Genomic DNA, 26,357 nt, shown 5'->3' with positions numbered 1-26,357 from the left:
GAATTTTTTATAACAACGAACAACATCATTGTAACAGTTCATATTAAAATTATTTGTTCATTTAATTTAATCTAATTATTTAATTGCGTATACCTTGCTGGCTTTGCATGCTTTACAACAGGGATAGCCACTTCCGCACGCACCTGTGGCGGTATATCGAAAATTGACACTTAAAAATGGACGTTTTTTGTTAAAACAGGGTGGCGGATGGAGGTATGTAAATTTGGCGTTATAAAGAGAATATATAGCAAAAAACGTTCAAATCATGGCCGAAAATGGCGATGAATCGAATGGCGATAATTCAAGAATAATTAAATTCAAAGCCAAACTTCTGTTAATTATAAAATTTCAATTAAAAGTAATGTCAATTTTATATTTTCAACTCGCTATATCCATACATTTGATACATAAGATTGATGTAACTGTCACATTTTAGAAGGAATCTTAAAGAATCCAGCAGGGGACTCTTTAAAACTTCATTATACATGCATTGGTCAATTTTATGTCCCTGTTTTTACCATAGGAGTTTGACAGTAATATTTAAATGAGATAGGTTTTCCAGTTCATCAGTGAATATCAATTATGAGATGTTTTAATTGTGACTGTAAGCTGGTCACTTTTTCTTAACTCATTTGTAGACTCATGTATGGAAGGTCTGTTTTCTGTTGTCACAAACTGTCTGAATTGTACCACGGTCCATTGTAGTCTTTATTGATACTAATTGGTTGTTGCTGTTGATATTGGTATCAAGGAAAACATTTGTTACAGCTGTGTCAACGTTTTAAGAACTTTTTGTAATGTTTTTTATAACTTTACATTTTAACAATAAAATTTTACAACTGAAAAAAAAAAACAACGTTTTGTTGGTGGGTGAAGATGTGTCTTAGTACATATAAATACTTTAAAGGAATTGCTTTTTAATCACAGTACAGAAATTGGCTCATAAATTTTCTTTTAGATATTCTTATGTATTTTAAAATCTATAAAGTTTGTAAGATTGATGTGACATAAAAAAGTAAACTATATTAAATATAACAATTATTAATGTCACCTTGCATCGAAGCTTCAAGTGATAAGATGACTGTGCTTTGGCTCTAAAATACTAACTTTAGACATTGTTTTGTTAAATGCAGAGATGTAGGCATTAACTTGGCAAAGATACTCTTTTTCTGTGACCGGAACTTCTGAACTCGGAACCCTCAAGTCAATTAGGATTGGCAGTGTTTACACATTGTATTCAGAACAGGAACATGCATTTGAGATGGAAGAACTGAGATTTGACACAAAGATTGCAAAAAACCTTATGGGTGTTTTCTGACAAGAAGTACACTTTTAAAGTGCTTCTTGGCGGCCATGAGATGTAATTAAGATAAAAAACAAACATACATTTATAATTTATTGATCAAATGTAGCATTGCTACTATACATATAAATGGTATACATGTACATGTAATATCACAGATGAGCTCTTTTATTTCTCAATTCATATTTCTAGCTTTGTGTATAGGAACTGTTCTAGTAACTATCATAAGAGCACTAATTTGTACGGATTACATTCACTCCGATACAGCTACAAGCACTGAAGTCAAATCCTGCACACACTTTTCTGGTGTACTTTGTAGATTGTTGAGATTGGATAAAATTTCTTGTATTTTAGGCAGTAGATTAGCATTTTTCAGCATCACTTTGGCCTGCAATAATAAAGAATTATTAAGTAATCCAGAAAAAAATAATATATCTCTTTAAACTGACAATTTGAATGATGATCTAAAGAATTTAAATGTAGAAATGAGGATATCACCATTTCAAACATAGCACATTTTATAAATGGCAACTCTTATTGTAGCAAATGAAAGTAAACTATGAGAACCAATGATCAATTTCAAAATACATGTATTAATCATAAATTAGTCTTGCCAGATGACAACTAACTTAACCTTCATATATAAATACATGTACATGTATGTGTTTTTATGATTATTTCTTCAAAATGTATAAAAACTTCTTGTGATGCTCACAAACTTTTTCCTCACCTTTTGGTTATTATACACCAGACCCAGAAGAGCTGATGCTGCAATGGTCTGAACTTTAACAGAATCCTTGTTCAAGCAGGCCAGCAGAAGAGGCAGCAGTTTATCTACAATTTTAAAGAAAATCCATTAACTTCTACTATACAGAAGATTTAATCCACATTTTCTTATTAGGATACTCCAAAGTACCAGTACCAGTAAAATATGGATTATTTACCATTGGCTAGTAGCTTAGGTTTGCTGCTGCAGTGACAACACATGTTTCTGATGATCAGTATGGAATACTCCAGGGTGGCCCCATTCCCACACTCCACAAAATCTAGCAGTAGATCCACAGAATCTGGAAGAATAAGGCTCATTGGAATAAAATGATGAAAAAAGAACTACTGATAGGTTTTTTTTTTACTTATGAAGACATAATTATATACACTGTAGTACACCTGTACATGTTTGTATGGAAGATACCATGAACAGTTGTGTTGTATTTCAATTATGAACTCATTGTATTTCCTTAATAAACAATATTACAGTAATATCTGTTACCTACCCCCTGTTTTCAGAATCATCTGTTGGCCTTCAGTGGAGAAGGACAAATTTACCATCAGTTCCAACCAGTAGATTTCTAGATTTTTATTATGTTTAGTCTTCTTGGTTTTCCTGGGATTTAACTCTGTAAACTCTCGGAAAAAGTTGCTCTAAACAAGAAGATAAAAATCAAGATTCAATTTCAATTAGTAATTAAGTATACATATCAAACTTGGAAACTTTGACAATGTAGACACAAATAATGACCAGAGTATTTTGAATAAATGCTTTTTTTTTGCATTTAAAAACTTGAATCTTTCAGGCTGAAAATAGAACAACGACCTACTTTGAACATGATATTTCGGCACTCAGATGACAGAGCGAGTGTAGCCAGAAGTCCATAAAGAGCCTTTAACAGTGGTTCCCTGACTCCATCTTTCCCTGCCAGTTTCAGTAGGCAGTGGACTAAGGAGTTGGTGCCCAGTTGACTGGAGGAGGATCTCACATTTTGGATGGTGGATGTTGAGGATGGAGAGGTGTAAGCCAGGGAACTGGCAGCTGGAAAATAGACAATTAGAATAAAATTATTTTTTAATGTGAATTATTCAATTGAAAGTCTCAGATATAAAAGAGGACATTTCTGAAATATGTCCTCGACCACACCATCTCTCTCTCTCTCTCTGAAAAAAAAGATTAAATTCTAAAAGGAAAGTTGTATCTGTTTATTTATTGTTGTAATATTGCCTTACCAGTTAAACATTTAGCCACATAAGTGGACAGGAGAGAAATGGTGGAGATCATTAACTGCGGCTCCATCTGACACCATGGCCAAATCTTGTAAATGACTGCAGGGAGATCTGAGTGATAGCAAGCCATCTGAAAGACAAAACATTTCATTAATTTTTTATCTTCCATTATATATAAAATGTGGGTCTATGTATAACTCTAACTTTTGTTAGATATTGGCCCACATACACCTCCAGCTTTTAAAAAAATATTTAAGGAACGATTCACACTAGTGTGTTATAAACTATTTCATTTTACCTTGGCATCTTCATTCATGAAAAGTAGATTTCTAAGAATGTCAAAAATTATGACAAGATCCTGGACCAAAGAATCATCTTTCTTTTTTGCTGTAGTTTTTCCCAGTTGCAGGGCTTCCAGGTTAATTTTGGAATGTAGCTGTTTGACATTTTCTATTGTAGTCTCAACAAAACCCACTGGAAAACCAAGCACAAAAGCATACTATTACATAAATTCAGCGACTCTTTTTTTTTTTTTTTTTTTTTTTAAAATACATGTACACTATTTACTTTAAACTTATTGATAAACTCTGAAAGCACTGATACCAATTTAATTTATTAATCCTATCTCAAAATCACATTGAAATAGTAGACAAATGGAGTAGAAAAAATCCAAATTTTCAGAGGATGATGCATGGAGAAGAATATAAATTATACAATGATATTATAGACAGGTGTGATTCTAATTTTGACTGCTGTGTAGTGGTCGTGTCTTACTCTGTAAAGCTGCCGATTTTGCGGTCTGACTGACAGCCAGCAAATTCCTGAGTGCCGCGGCGGCGTGAAGTCTCTCGGAATTTTTGTGATCTGTAGAGCGTATTACCATTTGTTCATACACTGGAATCAACGCCTCACACAGACGCCAGCCAGAACTGTTCTCTTCTCTCTCATCTCCATTACCTATAAACAATATGACACTTTTTCATTATTCATTGTAAGGTAACACCCCACACAAGAATTTGACAAGGACATCAATTCAATCTGACAGACTATATCTAGATATAACATGACATAGTATGTCATATAATTATGATAACAAATACCATACCATAGTGTAAATCAAAACTATTTTTGCTTCTTTACATGTAACAGTACATGTAATGCATTTATGAAATTGAGATGAAGAATATCTGTGTGACGTTAAACTCACTAGAGTCCAGGAGCTCTGTGATTGTGACATTAGTCAGTTCTACTTGTCTTCCCCAGAGTTTCCCCTCCTCACTTAACAATACAGAGAGAAACTGTAGACACATGGAGAATAAGTCATGCTCTAGGTCCAGTCTTTTTCTAATGATGTTACATAGGTTTTCTGTAAAAAGAGAATTGAAAATTGCATTTGTAATCAACATGTATTTATAGACTGAACCTTTATAAACATCTTTACACATGTACAACAAATCTGTCAGACTTTGTTATAATAAAATTAAAAAAACAACCTCATTTCATGTCAAACATTATTATCCTATCTTTACTAGACAAGTTTTCTTTCTTGTACTTTGCACTTCTTTATGTTCTACTTTTATGACAATGAAGTCTGAGGATACTTTAATGAACTTGGAAAAATATAAGAAATACATGTTCTATGTTAAAAACTATCAATTAATGTGTACAAACCAGAGAAAGAGTTCCAGATTTTTGGTAAGCACTCAGTCAGCACTGCTAGAGTTGATGCCCCTTGAAGTTGTAAGTTTGTGACAAAGAAAGACAAAACTGACCCCCAGAGCTCCTGTAGTTTTAATTCCACATCCGATGAACCTAACCAATGAAGATTCCAAGTCATGATTACATATCAACGTACATGTACCTACTAATCAAATACTTAGGACAATGCGATTTTTTCAGTCTTTGGACAATGCAATTTTTTTAGTCTTTGGACAATGCAATTATTTTAGTCTTAGGATAATGCAATCTGTTCAGTCATCCTAAAACAGTTATCAGAATTTCAGAAACCAGATTTTCAGATAAATTCTTTAAGAAATAAGAAGGTAAAAAGAATCTAGTGTCCTGTCTTACCTTTGAATCTGATGGTCATCAGAGCTAGGGCAGACATGATGAAGTCCTTGTTGGCCAGGATGTCTTGTCTGGTGGGAGTGTCGTACACCACACAGGCCGAGAGTAGGGACAGGAGGGAGCGGTACATCTCCAGGAGGTCCCCAAACACCACCTCATACTGGTCATAGCTGACCGGCCCCTCCATCTCCAGCATATATGCCTCCAGCAAGTTTGTATCCACCATGCTGTGTAGTGGAATAGTCAGAAAGTTAATCATACATACTGTATTGAAAAAGAACACAATCATTACTTTAACACATATATTATAATGAAAATAAGGTATCACTGGTAATGTGAGGGTTTGTATTCTTTCATATACTTACGGAAATTCAAATCAGGATATGAATTTTTGATTCCTTAAAATTTACACTTACTGTATTGCATGCGATTATTTTAAAAATGAATTTACAATACAGTGAAAATTCTATTGCACCAAAATAACATTTACACATAATTCAAATACATGTACGTATCTGCTTACTTTGTGAGGATTTGTACAAAGGAATCCTGTTTGAGACAAGTAAATGTGTCTTGCGGAGCTAGAATGACAAGGTTACGTAACAGCTGTGCTATGGAGGCCACCAGAGAGGGCGTGGCTACACTGATGATGTCACTTCCTCCCTCCCCCGCCATCAGTGTACTGCCAGAACTGTCTGCCTGCTGTGTCACACCTAAAAAGCACAAAAATATACCGTAAAACAGAAGTCAATAACCTTATTTAATTTAAACACATGCATATGAAATAGGACTTCATATTCTGCATACCTATACAAATATGTGTGTATGAAAAAAAAGACATATACATGTAGATGGACTAGAAATCTACAATTCTAATCACTCAAATAAAAGACTAAAATGTAGCAATTTATTGATCACCCACCAGTCTGGACATTCCTGGTTCCCGATTTTACACTCCCCCGGAAATCTCCCCCTCCTCTGCTCCAGAACTGTTGACCCTGTAAATAGTGACTCATTAGTGAAAAGGGAACTTTAAACAGACTAGATGGAAAGTACAACAAAATTTCTGTAATACTTGTAGATGTAAATAAACTTACCTGTTGACTTACTGATGTCAAATCAGCTGAAAAACAAAGAGATCACTCAATAAAAGGTAATCAGTAATCATTCACTTGATAAAATTGTAATACATGCATTAGTAAAATTTATCTCTAAAACAAATCCTAGAGATTTTGAGCACAACATTTGCGCACTGTGCAGAGAGAAAGGAAAGCAATATGTATGGTTTATGTTTTAATTTTTTTTTTACAAAGGCAATAATTAGAACGAGAAACAGTAAGAAATGACCTGTATCTCTTGATTGTGTTACCTGTGGTAGACATGGTGGACTCGGAGCTAGCAGACGACAGCTGTGATGACATCAACACATCTGTGACAGAGATCTGTTGTATGGTCGGCTGAGCGTAAAAGTTGGTGAACACCACCAGCATCTCCTGATAGAAGTGGCTGTGGTGTAGTAAGGCTATCAGGGCTGTTAATCCAACCAAGGACACCTACAACATACAGAAATCTGTAATCTGTGATTGATTTTTAAGTATGCACTGTATGCATACAGAAGTTGTTTGAGACCTATTACCAGGTGTGTTTTGGAAGTCTGGTCTGAAACTTAGTACATTAGAGTATACAACACAGTAAAATTAAATTTACAAAATCTCTGTTTCTATTTCCTGCATCTTCCTTCATGAAACTGATGTAAAACCAACCTTGGACTCATCATCAGTAACAACCGGCCCCTGCCATGTACTCTGTTCTGCCTCCACACTGCTGGAGGGCATCGACTGTGAAGTCATGTTCACCAACAGTAAGGCTGCCTGCTGCCGGACCATGCTACATTCTGATTGGTCCAGGAGAATACTAAAGGCCACGCCCCAGACTCCACCTGGAATGTGTTTACAGTGAGAGGTCACCACTGTCCTTCCACTCTCTGTAAAGGTCAAGGCCACTCCAATACCTAGTCCAGCTACTCGTACCTTCATAAGAAAACACATGAGAATCACTTTTAAATCAGAAAAAAACTGTAAAAAGCAATCAATTTTTATCTATTTGATGCCATTTATAGTGCTGCTTTATTAGGAAAGCAAACAGATGCCATGCCCTTACCTCTGGATCCCTGTAGGACCACAGTGTCAGTAACCAGTCTAACCCGTGCCCCTCCTCTGTGTCTGAAGTGTTCTGTTGATCTGCCCTCTGTTGTACATAAGTCCACTGCTCAGCCCATTTCTGTACAAACATGCTTCATTAATAACCTAGCATACAATTATGCCAATATGGTCTTTTTACAGCACTCAGAACATAGACAAAATACACCAAATACAAAGTACAAAGCCATTCACTTGGCCCATTCAGGAAAGTTCCAATTGATTTTAATTTTTGCTAACACATATCATTTTTGGATTCTATATAGACCTTATTTTCTACAGACATTTCATAAGCGAGATGCCTGAGACACAGGGTGGCTGCCTTAGTGACACCTTTTCCCATGTAGGACATCGAAGCTCCTCCCCGTCCAATGTGAAAAGCTGACACAACCTGTTTCAAAATTAAGAAAATTAAGAAAAAAAATACTAATTTTGCATTCATTCATTACCAATGTAACAAGAGGCCCATGGGCCACATCGCTCATCTGAGCACTGTGGCTGGAAAAAGTAGAAATTGGTTTATTATTGAATAGTTTATATCCAAAAGTAGTCCCATGACCAATCATGGCTTTGCTATTCTTGATAAGATGATTTTTAAAGAATTTTCCTATATATGTCTATGTAAAACTTTGGTTGGCCATTGTGGCCCTGCCCTACCCCCAGGGGTCATGATTTGAACAAACTTGAATCTACACTACCTGAGGATGCTTCCATATAAATATCAATTATGGCTTTGTTATTCTTGAGAAGATTTTTAAATGATTTTCTAATATGTAAAACTTTGGTCGGCCATTGTGGCCCCGCCCTACCCCCGGGGGTCATGATTTGAACAAACTTGAATCTACACTACCTGAGGATGCTTCCATATAAATATGATCAATTATGGCTTTGGTATTCTTGAGAAGAAGACGTTTAAAGAATTTTCCTACACACTGTATATTTCTATGTAAAACTTTGTTCGGCCAATGTGGCCCCGCCCTACCCCCGGGGGTCATGATTTGAACAAACTTGAATCAACACTACCTGAGGATGCTTCCATATAAATAAGATCAATTATGGCTTTGCTTTTCTTGAGAAGAAGATATTTAAAGAATTTTCCTATATATTTCTATGTAAAACTTTGGTTGGCCATTTTGGCCCCGCCCTACCTCGGGGGTCATGATTTGAACAAACTTGAATCTACACTACCTGAGGATGCTTCCATATACCGGTAAATATGATCAATGATAGCTTTGCTATTCTTGAGAAGAAGATTTTTGAAGAATTTTCCTAAATATTTCTATGTAAAACTTTGTTCGGCCAATGTGGCCCCGCCCTACCCCCGGGGGTCATGATTTGAACAAAATTGAATCAACACTACCTGAGGATGCTTCCATATAAATATGATCAATTATGGCTTTGTTATTCTTGAGAAGAAGATTTTTAAAGAATTTTCATATATATTTCTATATATTTACATTTGCAAATGTTTTCCTTTACATAACACTACTGAAGGCAAGCGTTTTTATAACTGTGTAAATACAGGTTTGGGGTCAAGAGGTCATAGATGTGCGTTTGGATAAACGTTCCACGTAATTTCTCTGTGACGTCATAAAGGGTCGACGCGCGTTTAGTGGATTATATACATGCCGTTGGGTTTGAAAAATTAACGCATTTCACACGTTAAAAGTAACAATCAGGCAAATATAAAGTATGAATAAGTCACAAATGTAAATATAAGTAATAAGGTATCATTTTTTGAGTTTTATTGAGATGTAAAACGGGTTGACACATGATCAAATCTTCCATAAAGCCCTTCGGGCTTTATGGGATTTGATCATTGACCAACCCGTTTTACATCTCAATAAAACTCAAAAAATTATACCTTATTTCTTAAGTAAAACTTTGGTTGGCCATTTTGGCCCCGCCCTATCCCCGAGGGTCATGATTTGAACAAATTTAAATCTACACTACCTGAGGATGTTTCCCCATAAGTTTCATCTTTCCTGGCACAGTGGTTCTTGAGAAGAAGATTTTTAAAAGATACCACGAATTTCTCATTAATTCCCAATTATCTCCCCTTGAATGAGGGCGTGGCCCTTCATTTGAATAAACTTGAATTCCCTTCATACAAGGATGCTTTGTGGCAAGTTTGGTTGAAATTGGCCCAGCGGTTCTTGAGAAGAAGTCGAAAATCTGAAAAGTTTACAACAACAACGACGACGAAGACAACGACGACAGACAACGGACAAATTGTGATCAGAAAAGCTCACTTGAGCCTTTGGCTCAGGTGAGCTAAAAAAAAATTGTAGTTTGCAAATGAAATGCATTATTAGGCAAATTTTTTTTTTACAGTTTCGAAATGATGATATCAATTGATTCTTAATTTTTATTCTTTTACATGTACATTAAATATAGTATCTATCCAGGTTTAAATACAGTTATTCTAAACATTTATTTAAAAGTTAATGCATTAAATCTCGTAACTTAAGCAGAAATACATTGTTAATCTAATGAAGAGTCTATCTTAGCGTTTACAAAAGGGGAATAACACGATTTTTTTCAACTTGGAAAAAATAAAAATTGAGTTATTCCCCTTTCAATATGTCGATAAATTTGATCAATGCGGCAGTTTTTGATCTGATGTGGCAGTGCCTGAGAAACTACTGATTTTTTTTTTTTGCCTAATATTCAGAAAGTATTCTATACCTCTAAGAGACAAGCTAGTAGCTGACTACACAGTGTCCTGCCCTCTAGTTCTGTACTCTCTCTACTCCATCCAGGTCTGTAAAAAATAAATAAAATACAGCTGAAGTCAGATTAACAAACGAAATAAAAATTCCAAACTTCAACAACGGATTATAGCATGTATAGGAACTTTAATTACTTGAGCAACTTTTTAACAAAATTTGGGTATCCTTACGTTGTACATGTACAAATAATTTTTTAAAACTCTCATTTAATATTATAATTATGATGCATCACATCTTTACATATGCACCAAGTTTATTTACTTCTTTTTCTAGTTCTGAATTTGTAAACAAGACAACTTTGGTCAGTACAGTACCTGGCAGTGACATGCATGAGGCACTGGAGTGTCCCCTCGAGGGAGGAGAGATTATAGAAGTGGGGGGCATCTGTGACATTCAAGCGCTGTAGTAACTGGTGACAGAGGTCTCCTCGTAACTGCTGGAACCTCAGTCTGTAAAACACCAAAAGAACAAATGTAAAACATGATATTGTCAGCTATTATTACACTGTAAAGGAGAGGGGGGGGGGGGGACATACCTTCTACAGAGAACGTAGGGGAGTTTACAGTTGTATGTTGAGATGAATGACAGCAGCTCTTTGTCTAGAGTCCTGCAGAAAAACATACAGCTATTTAATACATGTATACAGTCTTACATATATGACTAAGATTCTGCTGTAATTTTACCAAAACTACAAGAAGGTACAAGGTACATAATGCATCAATAGCAACTAGAACTGTCCAATAGGGACAAATACCCCCGCTGGGTTTTTCAGAGTAGGTGCCAATTCAGAAATATTTTATGGATCTAGTAAGAGGTATTCACTATTGTCTAATAAAGTGCCTTGCCACAGCATGATACGCCCATCAAATATTGTTCGATAATCATAAATTGGTTAGGGTGCAAGAAATTAAGTAACCTTGATTAACAGATTGACACAGATTTCAATGATCTAATTTCCATTTCTTATCATGTTTAAAATATTGTACATACATCTCTAAGAGACTTACAGTGTAGGGATTAATTAAAACAAATAATACATCATATAATTCTAAACTGGCTGTGTTAGAGCTTAACAAATATCCTTCTGCAGCTTTAAATTGTTTATTGCATATTTTATGAAATAATGGAAATGCTACAGTCTAATAAAAAAAAAAATCAAAAATTAATTATTCTTTGGACTATGAAATTCCAAGTGAGACATGACTGCAATTTGTTGCAAATATATAAAAATTGAAATGTAATTTTTTTTCAATGAACACATGTATAATTAATTTTAATTATATTATACAATACTAATTCAGTTTTAATCATACACTAAAACATCAATTTGCTTCAATTACATTACACCAATTAAAAGATCTTTATCTGAACTACAGCGATCAAGAACTCTTAATTAACACAAGCAACTATAAGGCCATTTCTTTTTGCCCAACTCCCAAGAGATAAATTAAGATTAGATCTAGAGATGCTCTTGCCAGTTAACTCCCGACAATGAACTCATTAATTTCTCTCTAATTTGACATGCACATTTCTGATATCAAAAATTCTCCTTGACCAGTGCTTGATAATTATGCCCATGGGACAAACTGAATTCCTCTCAAATCATTAACATTTGTTATAGAATTTGCTGTAAAGTATATGATAAAAAATAAGTTTTTACTTAATTTAGCATTTTTTAATAAGGATACAACTATATTTTTACATTTTTTAGGATTATGAAATTTAAAATTTTAAAGACTTAGTTTTTTTTAAAAAATCACTTAAATTAAAGGTCACAGTGACCTTGAAATAGGTCGTGACACACCGTCTACCCAAGATGCATAAATTGTCCAAGTTTGATGATTGTAAGTCTAATAGTTTTCTAGTTATGAGCCAAACAAAATCACAAAATAAAAAAGAAAAAACGCCTGTAAAATGCAGAAAAATCATCCAATCATGATGAAAATCCCAGGTGCACACCTTCATATGTTGAATAATAAGTGTATCAATTTTCAGACAAATCCATCGAACAGTTTCTGAGAAACGGTCCGGACAAAATCTTGTCTACAGACAGACGGACAGACAGACGGACATGGTGATTCCAATATACCCCCCTAAACTTCGTTTGCGGGGGTATAAAAATGCAATCGTAATACAAAGGTTGAAAATTGTTGAAAGTTAAGCAGTATAAATAAAGGCATATCAAATGCATGTCATTTCCTGATAAATACTTTTATTACCTTTTAATGTTGACATTCTCTGGGACATCCCTCGTCTCTCCTCGTACTGAGGTCCTATGGGACAGGCCAATCAGAGGCCCCGAGGGCTGATACAGGACCTCCCCCAGTACCTGGAGGGTCCCCTCAGGTACCTCACTACACAACCTCAGGGCCATACTGAGGAACCTTAGAACTTCCTGTAGAAGTGATTCATCATCAGGCATCAAGGGGTGAATCTTCAGAAACCTAAATAATAATTGTTCCAATTTAGAATCTTAGTAATGCATTATCAATATTTAAACATAAAAGGCTTTGGAACAATAATTTTTGCTGCATTCACATGAAAAACAAAACTAACTAGTGCTAATTGTAACGGGGACCGTTACAGATGTTCCCCAAACGCTCCCCAACGCCCATTTGGTGCCATATTCCCTGTAAGCTTCATTAAATAAGACAAACTCTATGCATTTGAGACTTTAAAACGTTTACACAAAAGTGTATCAAGTTCATTCAAATTTGAGCATTGCACGCGTGCGCATGTGAATGCATGTGCGTGATGACCATATCATCTTGTCTACACAATATTATAGTATTTAATCCAAAAGTATTAAAAAATTCAAGTGTATTTTTGATTTTACTCATTTCACGTGCACACACGTGCATACGTGAGCATGGTGACCATACCTTCTTGTAGAGGTCCATTACATCTATCTATGTTCTAAATTCCACCCCATTTGGTTGAAAACCAAGGGAGTTATAGCTGTTTAAAGTTTCAGGCAATCAGATTGCACCGCACGTACACGCACGTGTATGCATGTGCATAGTGACCATACCTTCTTGTAGAGGTCCATTATATCTATCTATGTTCCAAATCCCATCCTGTTTGGTTGAAAACCAAGGGAGTTATAGCTATTTAAAGTTTAAGCCAATCAGATTGCAGCGCACGTGCATGCACATGTTTTTATGATAATTGCTATATATCATGTTGTATGATATTCTAATGCATGGCTATGTTCAAAATTTCAAAGGATTTCGACAAAAAACAAGAAAGATATTGAGACTTTAGTTTCAGCCAATCAGAGCGAAGCGCACGTGCATGCGCGTGAGATCTTGCTATTTTGACCATGTCATATTGTCTGTGCTACTAATATATCCTTATATTATGAGTTTCAAAGCATTTCAACAAAAAGGTAAAAAGTTACGCCTATATCAATTAAATCGGTCATTTCACGTGTTGCACGTGCACGCTCTTGCAAGCACGTGCGCGCAAAATGACCTTCGTTCCGCAAATCTACATAATATGTCTACTGACTCTAAAAAGGTTTTACCTAAGTCGGATCTGTAGTTTACAAGATCATTCCCGGACAAAAAAGTACCCAGGAAGAAGAAGAAGAAGAAGAAAAATAATAATAATAAGAAACAGAGTAAAAACAATATGTTCCCCAACTTCGTTTGGGGAACATAATTAGGTACATGTACTATATGATAAGAATAAAAGTAAGATAAGCAGATCCAGCAAAGGAAAGGGGGGGGGGGGTTATTTCTGAATAGGATGCTAAGAAACACAAGAAATATTTTTATCACATACAGTTTATGGTAAATAGAACTTAGGGTTGAAATTTAGTTTAGTTCTTCTATTTGAAGTGCATTGTTAAATCTGTAAATCCCTGCATTTGGTTGAAAAGTCAAAAACACAGTTCAGTAACTTATTTGTTACAACTGAACTTTTTTCAGACAAAATGTGTTTTTGTCTATGTTGTTGTTAACAGAGATATTTTCTTTTTCAGATTAGGCAAAAACAATCTCTTTTTCAGCTTTGCACCTTTCATTCTGGTTAAACTTTCAGTTTTTTTCTCCAGCATCAGATCATTTGTTTCTTTCTCCATTGTTGATAACTCGGTAACTATTCTAAACCAGGGGTGGATCCAGCAATCTTTTAAGGGGGTGGGGGGTCCAGTTTTGATGCATCAATAACCATGCATAGAATGACACAACAGGCACTTCAAGCCTTTTGCAAGTTTTCAAAGGGGGCAATCACCTATCAAGTATAATCTCTTTATAATTTGTTCATACATCAGTGATTATTACTAACTCCTTTATCATGTAATAACAGACTCTGTGGTTATGTAAGTAAGCTGTCTGTAATGTCAGCATGGGGTATCACCTCTACTATGGTCAATATGGGGTACCAAAGGGTAGTCACAATTGCTTATCAAAATTAGAAACTCCTTCACGTACACAATAATATTACATATGTAATATATTTTTTTTATTTTTAATTCGCTTATCTTTTTTTAATTTTGTATGGTACACATTTTTATTCAATTACTGATATATTAATTACAAAAGTGTGCATCACTGTCAAAGAAAATTGTGACCTCCTTTTAATATTCTGCTCTGCATCTCTGACCACAAACAATGCTACCTCATTATAGATACAAGGTAATGTAAGGGGTATATTGCCTGATTTAGACAATGTTAATATAACTATTTTGAACAAATAAATCTTAAGTTAATGAAAATTAATTAAATGGTTGTATCAAAAACCTATTTATAATATTATTTATTAAGAATAATTGTTAAAATATTTTTATGGACAGTAATCTGGATTAGTTTAATTTCAGCGAGATGGGTAGAGACTAAAATTTTGGTCTGACGTCTACTACCGTAGTAGACATCACACCAAAATTTTAGTTTCTACCCATCTCGCTGAGATTAGATTAGATTTAGATGCTGTCGTACCCTTCATTTTAATAATCAGCTCTCCCAATTATCATGCTGTGAAGTTTGGCAGGAAGATGTCTCGGTTTCCAATGATTGTCTTGCAATCATTAGTTTATTCCACTGCAAGGCATGTATCAGTGAAGGAGTTATTAATTTTTTGTTTTTGTTGTTATTTTGTTTGAATCATTTTGTTAAAAATCTTACAAACTGAAGTTGATTCTTTTTCTATCCAAGGGTTATTTTTACATTGTGATTTGGATTCCTAATGATTCTGACTTGTGTTATTTTCTTTAACTGGTCAAAAAGGAAATTAGATCTGAAAATTGATTTTAACCGGGAGATAAAAGTCTGCTGTACAAATGAAGAGCAATTCAGGTCAGAATGATGAGCAGCAAGCAGCAGGTGGTAGGCCTACACTGTAATCCTGGAAAACTAAATAATTTATAAAACAATGTGACTGTATTGTAGGATGGATTTATATTTGTAGTGTGGACACTCGGATAAACATGCCTGGATGCGTATGAATTTTTCCCAATCGCTCAGAAAGAGAAGGTGTATACTTGATACTGGCTATTTAGTATATCGGTCTAATCAACGGCTCATTGAGAAGATATTCAGAGGCCTGTGCTTTCATGGAGTAAGAGTTGTCTCCCGTCAACTTTGACCTTGGTTACACGTAAACAATTCATGAAACAGCGATCTTTAATCAGAGAAGACGACACTTATCAACACTAAATATTAAGGAATGTTAGCCCATACTCAATCATACTTATACTTTATAAGTTTAAAGTTGCTAAATGAAGAAAATGATAAATAAATATGTTTTGAATTATATAAACAAATTTTAAACCTTCTCCTTCAACGCCTCCATAGCTCAGTGGTTAGAGCACTGGTCTTGTAAACCAGGGGTCGGGAGTTCGATCCTCCCTGGGGGCTGTTGGGTGGAAAAATTTTTTCTTTTCAAGATTTGCTCATTTTTTTTCTACCTTGACCTGATTTAATGACTTGTAACTTTTTTACTACTAGTAATGGTATTGACAAAACCTAAAATTATAAAGTTTTTCCACATTTTTTAATGGCTTTTCTATAGTATCAGTGTATCTGCATCTATGATAGCTAAAGGGTTTCCAATCGGAAATCTACTCTACAACCCTTGGCAGATTTTATCATTTTGGATAGGAAATCCTTGGCTAGAAAAGATGCCAAATTTTATCTTATAAAAGAAATCATTTTTGACTGTTTATATAAAAATGACCCAGCAATAACATAAAAACAGAAGCTACAGATTTGCTAAGAAACACATTTTTGATCAGCTCACAAAGAGAGAAAATCACTGTTATCATCAGCAAACTCAAATTTTAAGCACAAACCTGTTTCTAGCCATACATGTGCAGGATTATGAAAATAAATCATAGAAATCCCAACAAAATATGCTAAGTTAGCTAACATCAACAAAAAAAGGGAGGTGATTCATTGGTAACTTTTTTTATTAATATTAAAAAAAAAAAAAAAAAATGTAAATGTATGTGGTTAAAATTGTTCATTTTATTCCTTTTCTGAACATGACTAAGTTGTTGCATTTTCAAGATTCTTGACAAAAGTTTGTTTGTATCATCTGTCCTTAACACCTTACATCTAGCCTACTCTTTTACACTTTATATTTCAAGAATATTTGCACTAAAGCAAAATTAATTTTATTGTACACGTATACCACCCGAATAGTTCATACAGGCTTTTCAAATCTACCAGTAACTGGAACAAGGTCATAACAACAATGTAATTAATTCCAGATGAGATAACCACTTATTTTTGTAAAAATAAAAAGTACTGCATGTCTTTAATCTTGTTGAAAATCCCGTCTTTAGTGTATGATTTAATTTATGGTCAAAGGGAGAAAACTCTTACCTAAACACTTCACTTTATTATTAAAGAGATGTCAACAAGTTCCATGATTAGTAGTTACTCAAGGGCTCATTAAAAAGTCCAGTTATCAAATACTAAAATCAATGTTTGTGATATATTACATGTATATTATGCTAAATATAGAATATATTTGTGTGTGCTGTGAAATGCTTTAAAAGTCATAATTTAATGGATAGAAAACATTGGGAAGAGAAACATAATATATATTTTAAAGCTATCATTGATAAAACATAATATATATTTTCAAAACTAATATATATGTAAATAAAAAGAATTGATAAATTGATACATCAATATCCATTATATATGGTATATCAACAACAAAAAATTGAATGATGGATGCTGCATATTGTTGCACATATGCCTAAAAAATATTAAGAAAGTAAAAAAGCAATTCCTTACTAAGTGTATAAATAATACAGGAACAGGTGCTTATATTTTGGGAGAGTGTATGTGTGTTATACACTGTATATGGTTTTACCTCACATTATACAAATACATTGTAGTTATCAGAATACATTGAACTTAATTCTTATTACTTCATTCAATAGATAAATGAATTCAATCTATAAACATACAGAAAATTTCAAATTTAATTACCATATGAATATCATATACTAAAAAAAAGAAAATAGAGACATGTTCAGAGTGTTTTAAAGAAGTTGTTTTTAAATGTTATAAGATCTTACCGTCCAACACTGGGTATCCAGTCCTGGCCAAACATGACCTCTGACCCTTCGTAACCGTGGGAGTTGACCAGATAACTCAGCAGCTGACCAATGGCTGAGCTGACTGCATGATGAGAGGTAGCGTTAGAGATATTGTACAATGACTGCTTGATTCCCTCTGATAAGTGACTACACTGGACAATCTTTCTCTCTATGAAGCTAAGTTGAAGTACTGGAGAAAACCTGGAAAAGAAAAGCTACATTAACACTTTATTTTCTGAGCATCTTACTTTCGTGAGGTAATAATTAACTCTTTATTAGCAAGACAAATTATTCACAAATTGTGGTTATTGCTCTCTATTATCAGATTATCTTAAAGGATTCTAATAAATGCAAAAATGAATTTTTGTGAGCACACTGTCACACATAATTATAGGAAAATAAAGTTCTCGCACATAAATAGTGATTTAGTAATCAAGTTAAAAGATTTTGTTGCTTCTTCACTATCAGAGTTTTACAAAGCTTTATACAATTTAAGCATATTAATAAACAAGTGTTAGACTCTACTTACTCAGTAAACTTGTCATTTTTACTGGTATTTTTATTCTGAGCGAGGAACTTCAACAGTTTTTCCAGTCCCCCATGCCAGGCTACATTCCAGGAGATTCGCAGCATTTCCAGTGGTCTGTCTGTCTTTATAGGGTCAGGATCAGGAGGCAGTTCCACCACATGGGGGCTGTTGTCATGGTGACATGCTGGACGGAATGGCAGGCGGCACCTAAGAATGACAAATCATTAAATACTGTGCAAACTGAAATAAATAAATTTCATATATATCATACACTTCCCAACAACAAAATTATTTCCTTTGTCTTCATCTTAAAATTTTTGGCTTAAAAATTCTACAATTTTGATACTCACCTCTTTTTCAACACAGTAGGCACAGAAAAATGAACCACTGGATTTGTTCCACCTCTGAAAAATTATGTACACAAAACTTTATAAAACTCATTCAGAACAAGTACAGAGAATATAAATGTGTTATAAATATGATTTCTTTTGGAGTTTTATGTAGAGAAAACATTTGATAAAACAATTTTTAATTCCTAAAAAAAATTTTTTACCCCAGGTCAAATTTTGCTACTTCATCAAACAGCAACAGTGTCAAAATATGAGCCACTTCGTAACATGTTCTCTCATCTCGCTGGTGCAGGAAAGCAACTACATGTAGGAGCAGAGAAAAAACATTAATTGTTACAAATTTTATACTCTCAGTTATTTTTTGACAACTTCCAAAAACTTTATCAAAATGAAACAAAAGAAAACCAATATTCACCTCTTAGAAGGATAAGATACATTTCTTGATCTCGAGCGAGTTTGTGTCTGAGTTTGTAATCATAATGAACGAGTGATCTCAAGATGGCAACACATGCTGGCAAGTAATGCAGGTTCTCATTCTACAAGAAAAATTAAAAAATTTACGTAATTAAAAATCAATCTTGTGCAAAAAAAATAACATTACATCAAATTACTGATCTTCATTCTTAAAAGTCTTTTTTGTTAATTCATTAACTATACACAGCAACTTTTCAAGTTCTTCATTAACTTTGTTCAATATACAAGAAGAGAAAATAAATATGTAGAAATTCCAATGCTTAAAAAAAATTACATCTTGAAAGTTAACTAAAATTAACATTGCTAGTGACTAATTATCAAAATAAAATCCAGTAATTAGAGACCTGTGCCTCACTCCTGACGAGGCCAAGTTTGAGGTGTTTGAGGATGGTTTCTACCCCTCCCTCGGCTTTGAACGGAGTGTGTAGATTGTGATCCTGAAGAATAATGGCCAGCTGATCCACAGCTGACTTCCTCACAGAAGGGTCAACAGATGATGAGACAAAGATTTCATAGACCTTCCGCAGTCCATCAATCTAAGAAAAAATATTCTCAGTTTTAAAATGAACAATAAAAACATAACAAAATGGTTATTAAAATATTGTGTAACATCTATTGGAAGATAACTGAAGCATAAATTGACTCTAATTTGCAATATTTTTTCTAAACCCAATACTACATCATTACATTTACAAAATAAAAGTCTTCTTCATTTTGTAATCCAGGTACTTTATCAGTTTTGCCCTTTAAAACTTGCAAACAATTTTGTACCATTTAACTTTCAACCATTCAGTTGCATTTAAGAGTGAATGCTGTCATCATAAATTTGCCTACTTGGGACAAGAGTGTACAGGGCTAAAATTTTATGTATACAGTATTCAGTTCTTCACTGTCAACAAGATGTTTACCTGAAACACAGATCTTCCCAGATCTTCATCAAGAGAATGCTGTAACTCCATGACAAAAATGCTGGTCAAGTTTGTCACATCTAACGAAGCAAACACAGGTAGTTTCTCGTTACTGTCCCTCTCATTAGACAAAAACCAGGCCAGTCGCTTCAAAGCCTCTGCACGTGCTCTGATTAAGAAACATTACCAAGCTTAGAACAGATCAAGACAATAAAAAAAATATTGTCTGTTTTCATATACACTTAAGCACAAATATTTGTTGAAAAAAAATGTCAGTCCATCATGGTCTTTCCTAAAATTTCTCTAGTTTCACAATTGAACAATCCATTATGATGCATAAAAATCTCATGCCTAGCAAACATAGGCAAGTCTTTTTATTTTGCCCCTGTGTTTTCTATATACCTGATATCAGTAGAGAACATGATTCTGATACAGCCCCTGAGTTTCTCTAAGTATGTCAGTCCTCCCTCTGATTCAGACTCTGCTGGATCCATCATTGCTAGCAGGGAAGATCCAAGTTTTGTCCCCATGTCAACATAGGTCTGAAGAAAAGACAGATTTATTCATTGATAAACATGTACATAGAGTGGAGTAATGTTTTACTTTAAACATACAATGGTATCAACCTTATATGGCTGATGACTTTTTTTTATTTTGGATTTACTTTTTGTGATGAACATAGATGAGATTTTATTTTTAATCAAATGAACAATACCTGTAAAACTGGCAGGGGTCTCATCAAACTGTTCAGGGCCTCCCTCCATAAATCCTCTGTCATCAACAGCTGGCCATCCAAAATGTGACAAATGATCTCTGTGCCTGTTTGGCTAACCTGTATAGTCAAGTGTTCATATTACATATGCATTTATTTCTAAATGATGAATTCACTTTGCTTTCATTTGAGTAGGCAAAAAAAACCTCTTACTTTGGAGTTACTGTCATTGAGTCCAAACACAATGATCTCGTACATGATGTCAGAGTTAAACAGGAACCTGGACAAGTAGCAGGCCCTTGAGCTAGGGTCAGCTGCCTCGTTCACATTCAGGGAACACTGAAAACAATTGTATAATAACAAGTAATAAACACTTACACTAGAAATCATAAAAAAAATTACTAATTATTTTTTTTTTTATTCTTAGTACATGTCTTTGAATATACACATATTCAATGACAAGAAGATTTTTTTCTTCTTAAAAATCTCCCCTGTATTTAAGGGCTGCATCTGTGATCTTGACCTGCTTACCGTGATGACCTGTTTGATGGTACTACAGGTCTGTGTCCTTGAACTTTGCCCTTGACCCTTACCTTGATGACCTGTTTGATAGTGCTATAGGTCTGTTCCTTGACCTTTGTCCTTGACTCTTACCTTAATGACCTGTTTGATAGTGCTATAGGTCTGTTCCTTGACCTTTGTCCTTAACTCTTACCTTAATGACCTGTTTGATAGTTCTATAGGTCTGTTCCTTGACCTTTGTCCTTGACTCTTACCTTAATGACCTGTTTGATAGTGCTATAGGTCTGTTCCTTGACCTTTGTCCTTGACTCTTACCTTAATGACCTGTTTGATAGTGCTGTAGGTCTGTTCCTTGACCTTTGTCCTTGACTCTTACCTTAATGACCTGTTTGATAGTGCTATAGGTCTGTTCCTTGACCTTTGTCCTTGACTCTTACCTTAATGACCTGTTTGATAGTGCTATAGGTCTGTTCCTTGACCTTTGTCCTTGACTCTTACCTTAATGACCTGTTTGATAGTGCTGTAGGTCTGTTCCTTGACCTGTGGTAGAGGATGAGACAGGAATTTCAGCAGTACATCCACACACTTCATCTGTAGAACTTTGTCTTCAGTTGTCCTGGCACATCTATATCATCAACAGATCACAAATCAAATTTTGATGTTCTTAAACAAACATCACAGAATGGTTGTTTTTCAGCAAGGTTAAAGATATCAGTAGAAAGCATGTATCTTATGATTTTTCAAAAACTTCATCATCAGTCTATATATCTGTTAAACTTTGACAGAAATTACTCTGAAGGACATACATGGAGGAGGAGAGTTTGACAAACTCGGACACGAGCGGGAGGTGTAGATGGTAGGGTAGACTCTCTATTGAGGCCTCAGCTAAACTGATCATCTGACTGCTTCCTTTGTAAGCCTGTCAAACAGAATATCTAGATTTCAGTACAATTTAAACATTACTTTAAATATTAATCCCTTTCTGGGATATTCAAGAGCTTAACATCAGAGATAAGTACTCCAAAAAGTGCAAAAAAGTCCTAACATACTAAAATAAGAAAATTTAATTTAAACTATTCTTTGATCACATCGAAGTAAAACATTACCTCCTCCTGGCAAAGCATCAGAAACTGGCAGGATTTCTGGATGGACTGTGAAATTTTGGCTGTATCCACAAACAGTTTGTATTTGTCTGGACTCAGGATCTGTAGGTAGGCTAGCAGTGTGATCTGGATGTCTGGATAACTGTGGGACAGGGCTTCATCAAACACCACCAGCTCCAGGGACTTAGTCAAACTGGATGGCAAGAGTTTTCTCCCCTAAAAAGAGAATGATTTCAAAAATCCTGTTTACACATTTTTATATTCTTGAACAAAACAAAGACAAACTTAAGTAAGTAATGCAAGTTTTTTTCATTTTAAATTTTACATACAAAGAAACACTTATGTAACTACTGTATGCTTCTGTAAATGTATAACACGGATGCAAAGCTACTTTTCTAGATATGGATTTTATGGAGAGTTCACCTGTTGTACTGGAACTAACTGCTTAAGGAGTCTGGAAGTAAATCCAGTGACTCCAATAAAGGCCAGTCTGTGATGTACAATATCTCCTTTGTCCTTCTCTTGCTTTGATTTCCCACGACTGACCTCATCATGGTGGTGACAGTTTATTACATCACTCAGGGCCTCTAAAGTTCCAGATAGTCTCTCTGCCTTTAAGTGCCAAAATTTTCAAAATGTACTAGTGGTAAATCAGACATTGCACTTGGATATAATTTTTTAATTTTTTTTTATACAATAGTGAAGAAAATAGTTTTCTGAAAGGGATAAGGATTAGAAATCATAAGAGTACATGTGCATGTAACTTGAAATGGTTCTCCATTTCAAATACGACTAAAACAATGAATTGTATTTCAAATCTTACAATTTCCCTTGCTCTGGATGAAGTATCTTGCCAAATTTCCATTGTAACAATAGCAGTGAAGATCTCCAGGACTTGATTTAGGAGGTACATGAGCTGGGTGACCACCCCCTCCGCCCCCGTTTTGAGGAGGGGGACCGCCTTTTCTATGACCAGGGAGCAGTACTGGGGAAGGGTGATCTGCATACTCTGTAGAGACCTCATATCATCAATGTCTGTCTCCTCAGGGTTTGTCACATCTGGACCCCCACTGACACTAGAGTTCCTAGAGTTGGCACTGAAAATTTCACCATACATGTACAAGTAACTTATATTTTTGGTTTCCTTGAGACTTGTATTTCACTATACCATAAACTAAATAAAAGATCTATGGTTGGCTTAATTTTAGGACAATGAATATTTTTTCACATATTTCTCTCCAGCATGAATTTTTACCTGACTGATGAGGAGGAGTCCACCTCTCGTCCGTCTCCCCTAGGGCGAGTGTCCCCCCACCCTGCCAGGGGACTGTGACCTTCTGACCTTCCTGACTGGTTGGACAGCAGACTGGGGGAGTTTGAGAATGGAGAAGAGGAGGCTGAACTGAAATCTGAAGGAATGTTAAACATTTTTATTTACATTCTTCTTGGAGATTTAAAAATACATTAGAAAAGCTTCTTAAAGTATCTTAAACATATTTTTTTTTTACATCAGAATAACATTTATATCTGACTGAATCAATATTCAAGGTGTTAGTACACAATACAAGTACAAGCTATGTAAGATTTCTTTTCTAATTATAGAACACAGAAAATCTTTAATATATATACTGTACCTTGTTTGCACGTAAATAATGCTGGATCTTGATAATACCGTAACCTTGACCTCAAGGAAGAGGTCAGATCACCCAGAGTTTTTGCTGCATGAATGGTCAGGTGTGTGTTTACATCTGGGACAGCTCCTAGAAGTCCTAACAGATTCTGGCAATAATACAAAAGGATACCATTCAGTTTTATTTTTCATCTTGATACACATAGCCAGAAAAACTTGATTGTTAAAAATCTTGTTTCTCAAGTTTTTTGAGTCAATAACTGTAACACAAATTTTGGGGGAAGGAGTATGCATTTCTTTTCATTAAAAAATGTTTTGATAAAAACTGCAGAGATGAACTACCACTTACTCTAACAATATTTGGTCTTTGTAAGAATATCTCAGCTGGGAAATCTTGAAAAACGACATCACTCAGAAATTCACAAGAACTGGCAAGCAGGTGAGATTCTCTACTCTGTAAGGAGCTGAAAAGGGGGAATATATCAGTCAGATAGTCATAATGACAATTCTTCATTTTAAGTACAAACTCATTGATTGTTAGGACTTCAGTAACTTTAAACAAAGATGAAAAAAATTTTTATTCCAAAGATGAGAACAAATGGTCATTAATATAAACAATTTGTTATTTCTAAAACATTTATAATATACATATCAATGTGCAGTTCTGTTATTCAACATCACTTTACAGATACATTACAGAACACATTCCTTTAATACTTACGAGTTTGTTGACTGTATGACATGTCTGTCTGTAGGAGTCAGAGCCAACCATGGAAAAGTTGTCACAAGAAATGTGCTTGAAGTACCTGCATGGATTATAAGAGGAGATGCTTTAAAATATTTCAGAAAATAGAATAAAATTCTTCTAATGTTACATAATTGCATTTTAATTAATAGCATAATATTTTCAAGTTTACAAATCTGAAATTGACCTTTAATCCAAATTTTCATTTCTAAGTTTACCATCATTATTTTCCCTTTGTTGATCTTGAAGAAGGTGTACTTTATCTTTGAAATATCCCTCAGAGTTCTCCCTTCCAGTGATTATGTGTGGTGGATCTAAGTTTTCATTTGTTGGGAGAGTTGATACTGAGGTGAGTGATGGAGCTGTTTCAGATGTTGCATCATTGGTTGTAAATGACACTGGTTCTAAAATAGATGCCAGATGGAGTTACATCTGCTCCTTTCGATCATTTGTTTTACCTTCACATAATAATACACTTTTTTATAATCATTTTAATGACACAATAAAAAGAGAATTGCAAAATATCTAATATACACATCAAAGATTGAAGGAATAAAAACCATTATATGAGCACACCTTGGGTGAAACCCTGTTTCTGATAAATACAAGTCGGACTGAAGGTTTCCTCTGACATCTCTGGCAATCTCATTGTGTTCTCCAGGATTTGGTCAATCACAGGCTGTAAGGACTTCAACACATCTTTCCGAAGCTGGCTTAAAAATTCAATAGCACCAATGTCTTGGAGAATTTGAGCAGCTGCAGAGTGCTGAATAAAAATATGTAAAACCTTCAGATAATGCTTCTACAGTATAAAACTAGTGGAAATAATTCAGTAACACATTTAAAAAAGTAATTACCTTTGATAATCTCAAAATAAGATGCAAAACATCCCCTTGCTTTGGTGGACTAGGGAAATTGAACCACTCAATTAATCTTATCATTAAATGACGTTCATTAACCAAATCCGAGTCACACACTAGACTATGTTCAAGTTTTGACAGGAGGTTTTCCAAACTTCTCACACGAATTTCCTCCAGATTGTGCCCTAAAATATGCATCGTACTTGCATTATCACCCACAAATGAAAATCAACCCCTGTCAAGTTACATGGAAGATACAAAGCATTTTTTAAATTAAATTATAATTTTCGATCCAGCACAAAAGATCATGACTTTAAATCAATAAATGTATTAAACTGACAGGAATTCAGTTCCCATATTACTTTAAAACTATTAGCAGACTCATCAACATAGTTCATCTTGCAAGAAAAGCATAACTTTGTTTACAAATATCTAGCTGTTTTGAACTGAACATATCCTCTAAAATCTTTGATCTGCAGCATTTATATAATTTGCACACCTAGCTTTTTGAACATTCCTTGAAAATTGATGTCTTGTCTTGTTTGCATCGCCATCTTCAAGTAAAATGTTTGCAAAACACCAAATTCAAGTCATCATCCCAGGTCCAAACTTGTTTCAAAACATCCGCCGAAAATTTTATCTTCTGTGAAAGGAGAGCTCTACAAAGGGAA

The 26,357-nt window shown here is 34.6% G+C and overlaps 1 protein-coding gene and 1 non-coding gene across 4 annotated transcripts; one reads left to right on the top strand and one right to left on the bottom strand.

Annotated features, from left to right (window-relative positions):
• Positions 1-1,443: 1,443 nt before the first annotated feature.
• LOC134254530 (rotatin-like) lies at positions 1,444-26,323 on the bottom strand. Of its 3 annotated transcripts, none has more exons than XM_062737055.1 (46): positions 26,186-26,323; positions 25,684-25,871; positions 25,403-25,592; positions 25,045-25,230; positions 24,803-24,887; positions 24,431-24,545; positions 24,086-24,230; positions 23,707-23,860; positions 23,275-23,548; positions 22,875-23,063; positions 22,455-22,667; positions 22,155-22,267; positions 21,889-21,973; positions 21,481-21,522; positions 21,040-21,165; positions 20,830-20,946; positions 20,517-20,656; positions 20,115-20,283; positions 19,551-19,742; positions 19,148-19,268; positions 18,936-19,032; positions 18,733-18,786; positions 18,383-18,589; positions 17,833-18,054; positions 12,518-12,742; positions 10,834-10,905; positions 10,613-10,747; positions 10,255-10,330; positions 7,835-7,957; positions 7,529-7,648; positions 7,132-7,398; positions 6,738-6,921; positions 6,466-6,491; positions 6,291-6,366; positions 5,892-6,081; positions 5,372-5,595; positions 4,973-5,113; positions 4,509-4,667; positions 4,076-4,258; positions 3,600-3,775; positions 3,305-3,431; positions 2,902-3,113; positions 2,578-2,725; positions 2,248-2,370; positions 2,034-2,137; positions 1,444-1,691 (listed from the first exon to the last, which is right to left on the bottom strand). In XM_062737055.1, exons 1-46 carry the CDS (start codon positions 26,238-26,240, stop codon positions 1,557-1,559), a joined length of 6,705 nt encoding a protein of 2,234 aa, XP_062593039.1. In that variant the 5' UTR covers positions 26,241-26,323; the 3' UTR covers positions 1,444-1,556. The 3 variants fall into 3 exon arrangements, with proteins under 3 accessions (XP_062593039.1, XP_062593038.1, XP_062593037.1); XM_062737054.1 differs by lacking the exon at positions 21,481-21,522 and adding an exon at positions 21,420-21,461; XM_062737053.1 differs by lacking the exon at positions 21,481-21,522 and having other exon boundaries at positions 21,847-21,973.
• Positions 16,084-16,156, top strand: Trnat-ugu (transfer RNA threonine (anticodon UGU)). Its single transcript has one exon. It is a non-coding gene; the product is annotated as a tRNA-Thr (tRNA).
• Positions 26,324-26,357: the final 34 nt, after the last annotated feature.

Source organism: Saccostrea cucullata, unplaced genomic scaffold (assembly GCF_032062105.1).
Source record: "Saccostrea cucullata isolate Sc308-1 unplaced genomic scaffold, CSIRO_AGI_Scuc_v1 ctg19, whole genome shotgun sequence".
Classification (NCBI taxonomy): domain Eukaryota; kingdom Metazoa; phylum Mollusca; class Bivalvia; order Ostreida; family Ostreidae; genus Saccostrea; species Saccostrea cuccullata.
The sequence above is the reverse complement of the archived record's forward strand: the minus strand, read 5'-3'. Positions and strand labels throughout refer to the sequence as shown.